Source organism: Morus notabilis, unplaced genomic scaffold (genome assembly GCF_000414095.1).
Source record: "Morus notabilis unplaced genomic scaffold, ASM41409v2 Scaffold594, whole genome shotgun sequence".
Lineage (NCBI taxonomy): Eukaryota > Viridiplantae > Streptophyta > Magnoliopsida > Rosales > Moraceae > Morus > Morus notabilis.
Genome location: NW_010359491.1, coordinates 741,920 through 752,122, shown reverse-complemented (window position 1 = coordinate 752,122; position 10,203 = coordinate 741,920). Strand labels below are relative to the sequence as shown.

Genomic DNA, 10,203 nt, shown 5'->3' with positions numbered 1-10,203 from the left:
TTCCGATTCTTCCCTCCCTTACCCTTGTTCTTCGGCATCTCGAACTCTTGTTTGTGTTTGTGCTTGTTGTTGAGGACGATGTGTTTGCGTGAATGTCAAACCCTAATAATGGCAGCCTATTGATTGTGATTCTCTCTCTCTCTCTCTCTCTCTCTGTTCTTAAAGGCCTTTTCTGATTTCTATTGATTTCTCTCTCTGTACCTTTTGTAGGGCAAAGTTGGCGTGGAGGTCACGGCTCAAGGGGGGACTATTTCCTCGGCCAGATGACGGTTTTGCCCTTTCCAAGTAAGGACTTTCTTTCTTTCTTTCTTTGTTTTTTTTAATTAATTATCACTTTTGCACGATTTGAAATATAAAGTGCGTTCAGAATTTATTTTAAAATAATTTTAATTTTTATATAAAAATAAAAATGAAAACGTTTTCAATTTTAGACATAAATTATTTTTAAAAATGTGTTTAGTAGTTTTATCAAGAGATTATTTTCAATATAAAAAATCTATTAATGTCTTTATTTCTCTCTCTTTGCTCAAGATAGGAGAAAATGAAAACAAAAAATGAAAAACGGTTAAAAGTCATTTTTCATTTCTCTCTCATTTTACAGTAAATCAAAAAATCGTTTTCATTTCTGTTTTTTATCTTTATTACGCCAAACATCATTTTAAAAACGTTTTTATTTTTTCTTTCTCGAAAAATGTAAAAAATAAAAACGGGATCAATTCTAAATATGGCCACAAATTCTCTCTCTCCCTTTAATTCTTTTTCTCTTGCTCGGTATATGCGCCATCGATTATATAGGAGAAAGAGATTCATGGTGTTTTTTAAGAGCCTATTTAGTTCGCTGATTTGAGTTTTTAATTCGAGTTAATATGTGATTTTATGTGAGAATTTTTTACTGTAACAAAAAAGTTAGATGTAATAGTTTCTGAGAGTTTTTTACTGTAACAAAATTTAAATTCTAAACTTGAATCGGTGAACTGGACGGGGCCTAAAATTTATTAGTAGCTTCTCTAGTAGGTTAATTTTATCGGTAGTGTCTATTTTTTATCAGTTGTTATTCAAAATATACATAATAAACAGTTTCTGATACTCAATTGACGACTGAAAATTAAAAACTGTTGATAATTAAGTTATTCTAATCCCACCGTAGAAGTTCTCATACTTTTTTTATTAACAAAAAAAAGAAACTTTTTTTTTAAGTAAAATAGAAAGTTTTAAAATTTATTTTTTTAAGTTTTAAAAAAATATTATTTACCATAAATGCTGATAAAAGTAATAATATTTGAAGCTGATAAACAAATAATAATATTTGAAAGGAAAAAAATTTGTTTATATATTTTTTTTGTTAGACTTGGTTGTAGTCTCTATTTTATAAATGACTGAACTTCCCTCACGTGTCATCGTTACCGACTAAAAGACTAGTTATTTCTCTTATTTTGAGTCGTAATAGTTATTATTTTGAGAACTAAAAATTATTTTTAAGCATATGACAATACACAACTGTCATGTACAGCTATTATGAATAATCATATAAAAAACATTAAAAGACAATGACTGCCGTTTTGAAAATGCCATGATTACCCTTTCCAATTTACATTAAATGTTACTTTAGATATGATTCAACTAAAAAGTTAAATAAAAAAAGTTATGCTCAAATAAATATAAATACTTTAATTATTTTAAGAGTTTTTCATTTTTTAAGATTGATTTTATTTAACATTTTGGTTTAATAATGTTTTAAATTGTATTTAATAAACTTTTGGGAAGATAATCTTGGTTTTTAAAAAATTTAATTGCTTTAGGAGTTGTTTTGGGTCTATTTTTATAAAACAGTAATGTTTTGGGTATTTACATAATAAGAGGGACATAAATGGTATTTTAACAAAACATATGGTGTATTTTGGGTATTATCCCAATAAACAATATAAAATATAGATAAATGAACTAAGTAAATAAATTAGCACTCAAATTATTTACATTAAGCGTAAAAGTACAAATTTGAGTTACGTGGGTCAACTCGAATTCGACACAGAAATTGAAGTCGATAAGAACACGATTTAAATTGCCACCCTTAAAATTAACACACTAAGGCCTCATTCATTTCGTTAGTTCGAATCATAACTCAAGTTTTTATTACAGTATTTTCTCTCATAAAAATTTAAATTTAATTTTTTTTGTTAGTGTTTTTTTTACATAAATTTATTTTTTAACTTAAGTTTTTAACTCGAACGAATAAAAAAAATAGGGCTTAAAAGTATCTGAAGACAGTTAGTTAATCTCTACATTCTAAGGAGAGGCTTGAAAACATTTGGTCCGTTTCCTCTCCCCCATTATTTCAAATTTTTTTTTTTTAACTTTTTTTTCTCTTTTCTTTTTGTCCTCTTATCTTTTTCTATTTGCCTATTTTGATTTTTTTCCTTTAATTTTCTCTCATTTTTCTATTTCTTGGGTTGCTTCCCCTCAAATACCTTATCTATTTTAATGCCTACTTTTTTTTTTTTTTTTTCCTTAGTTTGTTTTTCTTACAATGTTTTGTACGCTTCTCTCCCCAAATTCAATGTAGAAAACGTTTTTCACGTTTTACGTTTTCTTTTTTTTTTTTTTGCTTTCTTTTATTATTTTTCTCTACTTTTAAGTTTCGTCCGTTTTTTCTCTCCCCATTTATTATTTTATTTGTTTTTTTTCCCTTTTTTTGATCTTTTCTTTTTTGTCCTCCTTTCTTTTTATCGCATCTTTTGATCTATCTTTTTTTTTTCTTCTCACTTTTCTATTTATTGGGTCGCAGTTGTACGTTTCTTCCCTCAAATTTAACGCATGAAGCATTTTTTTTTTATGTTTTATATTTTTTTGGTTTCTTTTATTCTTTTTCATTATTTTGTGTTTTTTATCCTCTAATCCTGTTTATTTATATCTTTTGATTTTTTTTATGTTTAGCTTTTTTTTAGTTAATTTTTTGTTTTCCTTTGTTTTTTTTCCATGTCGTGTTGTGTATCCTCCCATCTTTTTTATTTATAAAATATTTCTTTTCACTTATTATTTCGTTGGGTTGCTTTTCCCTTTTTTCCTTTTTTACCGTTTTTGTCTTGTTTCCTTTTTTTTTCCTTTCTTTCTTTTTCCTCTTCTTTTTTTTCCCTAGCAATTTGTATAAATATTATTTTAAAAATAATTCATAAAACCATTATTTAAAAAAAATGTCGGGTGCAGGACGCGCCTATGAACTAGTAGGAGAAAATATTATTGTCGTGTTTAGAATTATTATTATTTTTATTTTTCACGTTTTTAAAAATGATTTTAAAATGACATTTGACACAATTAAAAATAAAAAAAGAAAATAAAAATAATTTTTTAATTTAGTGTAAAATGAGAAAAAAATGAAATATGACTTTTAGTTATTTTTCATTTTTTGTTTTCGTTTTCTCCTTTCTCGAGCAGAGAGAGAGGGAGACGTTAATGGATTTTTTTATATTGAAAATAATTTCTTGATAAAACTAACAAATGCATTTTCAAAAATGATTTTTATATGAGATTGAAAACGTTTTCATTTTTATTTTCATACAAAAAATAAAATCATTTAAACGCATCCTATAAACCTTTTAAAAGTTCAACGAATGGTTCACCATAAGCAAAAACAAGTACACCAATTGTATGTTGCAGCGAAAAGAAAGTATACCAATTTCATCGTCATGCAAGGGAGACATACGCTGAAACGTTGAGGGGAGAGGGATTCATGTGCTATCTTTGACACTCATGAATCTACTTAGGACCAAATCTACCATCTATGTTTAGTAGAAAGGTTTGAGCCCTGTTTAAAGTTTTGTTATAGAATTTTCTGTCATAAAAATTTATATTTAAAAGGTTCTGCTACAATAATTTCTCTAATAAAAATTTCTAAAATTTGAACTCTGATCGGTTTGAACCCGTTAACCAAACAAGCAGTGCCTTATCCCAGCAAATACTTTGCCGAATAAAAAAACAAAAACTTCTGTTCTAGGTTTCTCGAACGAAGAGGGAGGGAAGTATTTGGCCTCTAAAATGCCATCAACGGGTCCAGTTCCTTTAAGATTCTCCAAGCTTGACGGAAGTCATGGATCTATTAACGCGTTTCAAAGTTTTGGAGACCTAAACCACCAGTTGTTTTCTGGCTTGTGTGGTGGAAAGTGCTGTGCTTCCGTCTTTAGACAATGAATTTTCTTGTTCGAATTTGAAACACCACGCCAGAAATTTGTGATAAGTGACTCCGACAACCTCAACACACACAACACAATAAGGCGACCTGAATAACCTCTTTGATTAGCACCTCTTGCCCGCCATTAGAAAGAACATAGTTGAAAGAAAAATACCCCCAGCAAACACAGCTTTAACGAAAAAAGAGGATTCCGTTAAAAAATAGACTGGCATTCGACAGAAAGGTTTCAATTGCTCCTTATTTAACGGATTTGGGAAGTGTTTTGTCAAAATTAAAAACATAGAGAACTGTCACAGGGACCAACTGTGTGTGTGTATATATATATATATATATATGAATTGTCTCCGGTCAGACACTTGAAAAGTGCCTGACCCGGAACGACAGTTGTATATTTTTACATAAATCGTATATATTTATATGTAAATCGTGTATATTTACATGTAAAATTGTGTATGTTAAGTTATAAGAAATGATAATGTATATTAATTTTTAAAACATGTATTTTTTATAACAATTAGTGAACACAACATGAAAATATGTATATTATTTGATTTATTGTATTTCATGTTAAATATACACGAATTATATGTAAATATACATAATTTACATGTAAATATATACAATTTATATAGAAATATACAACTGCTGTGTCTAACCAGAAACCTTACCTCTATATATATATATATAAACCGGATGCCTTACTCCTAATACAATGCATTAGCTCAAAAGAAGTAATTTTGTATTTCATGTTAAATATACACAACCGGATGCCTTACTCCTAATACAATGCATTAGCTCAAAAGAAGTAATTTTGTATTTCATGTTAAATATACACAATTTACATTTAAATATATACAATTTATATATAAATATACAACTGCCTATCTAACCAAAAACCTTACATATATATATATATATATATATGTAAACACCGGATTCCAAGAACCGGATGCCTTACTCCTAATACAATGCATTAGCTCAAAAGAAGTAATTTTTTGATACAACACGGAATTGAACTCACAACACCCACTTAAAGACCATCCCAACCCAAAGCCCCCAGTGCCACCAGACCAAGAGATCATAGGCAGCTTTAAAATAAGTAATCACATTAGAAGTAATTATTCTTCCCAAACAAAAGCACATCACCTGTTAGAGATTAAACACGGAAGATCAATTTTCAATCCATGAGCAATTATCATAGTCACAACGTTGCACAAAGTAGTAGGCTGTCTCTACCTCTGGAATAAGAATCCATAGGAAATTCATGATATGCCTTAACAGTTAATCTCTAATAAACCGAGCCAAATTAGTATCAAGCATGATATACGGTAATTTGAATTGTTGAGTACAACTAATGAGAATAACTAAACATAACATAAACATTTCTAATCAGCCAAGCTTTGAAGTGCATAGTTTTCTCATTATTACAGTTTAACATACTTCCTAAATGGACGAGGATGGTAAACGACAAGCACATAAATAAAATAAACAAAATGGTTAGGGCTATGCAGTAGTGATCAGTCAATGCTTAATGGTAAGCTCTGCTCTGAGATGGAGTACACCATTGATGAAGTAGGGACTTTCCTCAGCCATAAAGTTTGTCCACAGCAATTGAAATAGGTTTCTGTAACCAACAGCCTTCCCTCCGGTAAATGTGTAATTGCCTTTGTATTTGCTAACAAACTCCTCTGCCGGCTTTGATCTTGCAGCGAATTCATAATCCACAGCGAACGTGACTGACCCTTTTTCCTGCATTCCCAAAAAGAGACCGAAACAATGGAAGGAACCCTGTTGGTCCATGTTGCAATGTGCCGAGAGGAAGAACCCTTGACCACCCAAGTGGAATGCCTGAGAATAAACTCTCCCAGAAGGATATAGATTTGCACACTCCTCGCGCTTGAGGTCCAAGTAAACAACACATTGCTGTCTGGGGAGTTCAAACTCGACAACCTTAACAGGACGATACTTGTAAGCCCGCTCCACAAAATGACGGTTCATGGTAGCAGAGTCTTCCGAAGCCAACGCACGCTGCCGATGTGGAACTTCGGCTTTGAAAAAGAGGGCTTCAAGAACAAGCTTCGATGCAATTTCATGGTCGAAATCATTGCAAGTTAAGACCTTCTTTAGTTTTCGACAAGTCATGTAAGGAAACCGAATGTATCGTGCAAGTCGGGAACCCAAGACTTCTCTCCGTTCCTCTAGTTTTGGGTATTGAGCCCTAGACCACTTCAACACAAAGTCATATACAGCATCCTCTGATGCAATTTGGAGATCATCACTAGCCAATATTGCTTCTATTCCAGCCAGCGGTAAGGCCATCACCTCTTCTTGAAACCTGAATAAAAAAATTGAATAAGCTTTCACCCCACTGAAGAAAAAAAATAAAGTCCACAAAAATGAAACTTACTTAGTAATGTCCCTGTAGCGGGCAGCAAGATACTGCTTTGCTGCATCAGTCAACGACTGAACCGCTTCTGCCATCAAGACACTTGAAGGAAGCTCAAGATAAAGCAATGCAGAGTCAGGTGTCATAGGCATATTCCGTAATAGACGGCTGCAATGTCTCATGCACGACGCTACTTCAAATTTGTCAGCTGCCATCAGCACATCCAGCAAACCAGGAGCTGAGGTAGTAGATAATGTATTACTGTACATAAAGTTCAGTAGCTCCATGAGTGCAACTTCCTCTGCAGTAGGAAAAGGAAACACAACGATCCAAGGACAAATCACCAGGAACAACAATGAGTTCATAGTTGCAATAAAGTCAAATTAGTAGGCACTATTAAAGACATGGAATAAGCCAAATTCAGTTCATGAGTAGTACCAGATGCATTGATTCGTAGAGTTACATGCCGCTGCTCCGACTCCCTCATCCCATTGGAAAAAAGCTAAAACATTATAAGACAAACATAAGGAAAACCATTTAGTGCACCAAAAAAAAAAAGTAATAACCTTTTACATTCCAATAATGACTGTACCTTGTAGAAAAATGGACTTTTGGCTGCTAAAATAGGAGAGCTAATGTGCAATGTCTTAACTCTCACAACTGTTGAGCAATCCATGCTCCAATCTGACTCATTGCTGTTTGCAGCTTCATCGCCTATTAAAGACATATGCAGGCGAAGTTAGAATTCTACCACATAATGCAACATTAATCTAAGAACTGCATAATACACACCATTTACAAGATAAATTATTCTTGCCACAATATAAGCATACCCCCCATATATGTAACAAAGGAAAAGAATATTACAGATTGTTACAACACCTGAAGGTGATTCTTCAACCATAGCTTCAACTTCCTCCTCTTGATTTTCACAGCCCTCCAAATCATCCATGTCTGGCTGGTTGCAACTCAAGATTTGTTCCTCCGGGCAACCAGTTAGATCCACGACTGGACAAAAAAAATACAAACTAGCGTCATCGAGAAAGCAGACTAAATAATTATTGAAATGCACCAAATGGGGAGAAAAAGCATCCATGAGAATAAACAATCCTGACTTATGCAAATCAAATAAATAAAGTTCCTACACAATCAAGTAATGAGAAACATTTTCCATCAGAAAAGAAATAATTAGAAACATTGGCGTTTTTCTCCAGACAATTTACCCATAAATAAAGGCAAAATACTAATATTAATTCCTCACAAAAAAAAAATTCATGTTTAAAAAAAAACCCTGAGAAAGAAAAAAAAAACATTGGTGTTAGCATATCATATCTCTCACGGCATTACTTCTAAACAAAATGGAGGTAAAAGGCGAACGAAAGAACACTACTTGATCTTAATTCTTAAATCAATCATTTTTACCAATTTCTAAGGTTTAAGCTTTAATGAATCCTCACAAACAATCTTCTCTTCCCATCCCCATATAGGGACCTTTCTTAAACTAAAATCGAACCTCCATCTCCTCTTCCTCTTGTTCAAAATACAATATTTTGGTTTCCATTTCCTTATTATTTCGCCCTAAATTGTCATATTTTCCACATCTACGGCCAAACTCAGCAACACAAAAAAATCGCCTTTACCAATCACCACGCCATACTCAAAACCCTAACACGCCATCCCAAAAATTTTCCGAGAAACCAAACAAAACAGTGACAAAACTTTAAAGCTAGAAACAAAAGAAACCAAGAAACACAAACCGTTTTCCTTCTTGAAATCCTCTCTCCTCCTCTTGCGGTGGCGAGCCCAATCGGCGATGGTGGCGCAGGTGTCGGAATCGGGCCTGGCATCGGAAGCGTCGCCCATGATCTCGATCCTAAGCTGGCGGTCGGAGAAGTTGCTATCGTTGAAAGCGAAGCCGAAATCGGCGTCCGACGACGACGAAGCGCTCCGGGAGAAGTCGGGATCCATCACCGTCCTCAGGTCGAACAGATCCGAATTCAAATCCCTCATCGTCTCAGACCTCGAAAGAAGGAAAAAAAAACAACCCAGCTAGGGCTTAGGAAGAAGAAAAGAAAGAGGAAAAATCCCAAATCCCAAATTCCAAGCCCTAATCGGCCGGTGAGAGGATAGAAGAGAAGAAAGATGGATTTTGCAAGGGAAAAAGCCTCTGGGACTTTTTTGTATTGGTGACTACAAAAAGGCAAATTTTATTTATTTATTTATTCTTTTGAGAAAGGGTCATTAAGAGCAATAAATACGAGGGATTTGGGGATGAGAAAATGAGATATTCAACAGAAACTTTAACAGCCCTGCCCCCGCTCAAGGCTTAAAAATAGTTTTATTCATTTTTCTTCTCTTTTCTTTTTTTTTTTAAACAAAATGAGTCATTTTTTTTATTTAGGAGTACGTTTAGTTAAAAGATTCATTTTCTGATTCAAATTATAGTTCATAATTTATTATAATATTTTTTTTTATAAAAAATATACGTAAATTAAAATAATTTTAATCTCATAATTTTAATTTATAAACTAAACGTCTCTTAAATTTCTAAATTTGTAACAGTACATTTAATAATTTTATAAAAGTCTGTGTTTTACTATAGAGTATTCGTTTTTTATCCCATCATAATTTTTCATATTTTATTGTGAAATTGTGATGATGATTCTTTCTTCTTCTTTTTTTCCCCTTATGTTTGGTGTATCTAATTTGGATTTTGTGACAATTTTAATTTAATTTTATGAGGTCGCAAAAAACCATATTGGAGAAATGAAATTTGCAGATATTATTGACTGTTCTTAATAAGGTCAATTTTGACGGGTATTGGATTGGCCATGATGACCTTTTTTTTTCCCCACTCTTTTTCCTTTTTCTTTTCCTCCTCTTTCTTTTTTGGATTTGTTTATTTAATTATTTTCCTTGTTAATAATTAACGTGAATGGTAGGTCTGATTTTGTTTTATTGTCTGTTGCATTTGTAAAGCAGTTAAGGAAATGGTGGTGATCGGTGAGTTTGGGATTTCGGTTTGTAACTTTTGTAATTTGCAGTTTGCACAGCTATAGATTTACTTTAAATTAAGGCTTTTGTTTGATGAATGTGGATTTCGTTAGTTTGAAAATAATTAATAGAAAAGTAATAGTCAAAATACATAAAAAAACTATTTTTTAAGAATATTTTTTTTAAAAAGAAAATGTATAGTCCTTAATCATTGAAAAAAAAATACAAACTTGATACATCAATGCATAACCACACGGTAGGGGTGCATATTTGTCAGTTTTTATCAGTTCAGTGACCAAACTGAAGTTTTAGTTTTGCAAATAACTGGAATCAAAACCGTTCAATGGGGTATAAAACTGAACATCAACCGGACCGCCATACTCGGTCGGTTTGGTTCGGTTTTGGCGGTTAACCGAAAGACTTTTAAGCATTTTTACAATATTTTTTAAAGTATTTTAAGTATTTTTTTACAATATTAGTAGTAGATAGAATATTACTTTTAAGTATTTTTATAGTATTTTAATCGTAAGACTAGTAGATAGAGTTTATTTTTAAGTTTTTTTACACTATTTTTAAAAATATTTTTTAGGGCAATTTATATTTTTGGTTCGGTTAACCAACCAAAATCTAAAACATGAAA

At 32.1% G+C, this 10,203-nt stretch overlaps 2 protein-coding genes across 5 annotated transcripts in view; both read right to left on the bottom strand.

Moving 5' to 3' along the window:
* The window catches only part of LOC112090915 (eukaryotic translation initiation factor 1A-like), a 789-nt gene extending 622 nt beyond the window's left edge, over positions 1-167 (bottom strand). For 2 of the 3 annotated variants that reach the window (XM_024163303.1, XM_024163304.1), the window contains exon 1: positions 1-167. This exon ends at the window's left edge or, in 1 of these variants, runs on beyond it. In XM_024163303.1, the coding sequence (XP_024019071.1) occupies positions 1-38 (38 nt within the window). In that variant the 5' untranslated portion in view covers positions 39-167. The other variant, XM_024163305.1, reaches the window with a different exon arrangement.
* A 5,308-nt stretch (positions 168-5,475) lies between these two features.
* Positions 5,476-8,767, bottom strand: LOC21405309 (BTB/POZ domain-containing protein POB1). Of its 2 annotated transcripts, none has more exons than XM_024163302.1 (6): positions 8,327-8,767; positions 7,437-7,577; positions 7,162-7,283; positions 7,008-7,071; positions 6,591-6,870; positions 5,476-6,518 (listed from the first exon to the last, which is right to left on the bottom strand). In XM_024163302.1, the coding sequence occupies exons 1-6, from the start codon at positions 8,577-8,579 to the stop codon at positions 5,705-5,707; spliced, it is 1,674 nt and encodes a 557-aa protein (XP_024019070.1). In that variant the 5' UTR covers positions 8,580-8,767; the 3' UTR covers positions 5,476-5,704. The 2 variants fall into 2 exon arrangements, with proteins under 2 accessions (XP_024019070.1, XP_010092900.1); XM_010094598.2 differs by having other exon boundaries at positions 7,452-7,577.
* Between the last annotated feature and the right edge of the window lie 1,436 nt (positions 8,768-10,203).

Coding starts and splice junctions, on each gene's coding strand:
- LOC21405309 (XM_024163302.1), bottom strand. CDS start 8,579: ATGAGGGATTTGAATTCGGATCTGTTCGACCTGAGGACGGTGATGGAT. Junction 6,871..7,007: donor TCTACGAATCAATGCATCTG/GTACTACTCATG, acceptor TTCCTACTGCAG/AGGAAGTTGCACTCATGGAG. Junction 6,519..6,590: donor CGCTACAGGGACATTACTAA/GTAAGTTTCATT, acceptor TTTTTTATTCAG/GTTTCAAGAAGAGGTGATGG.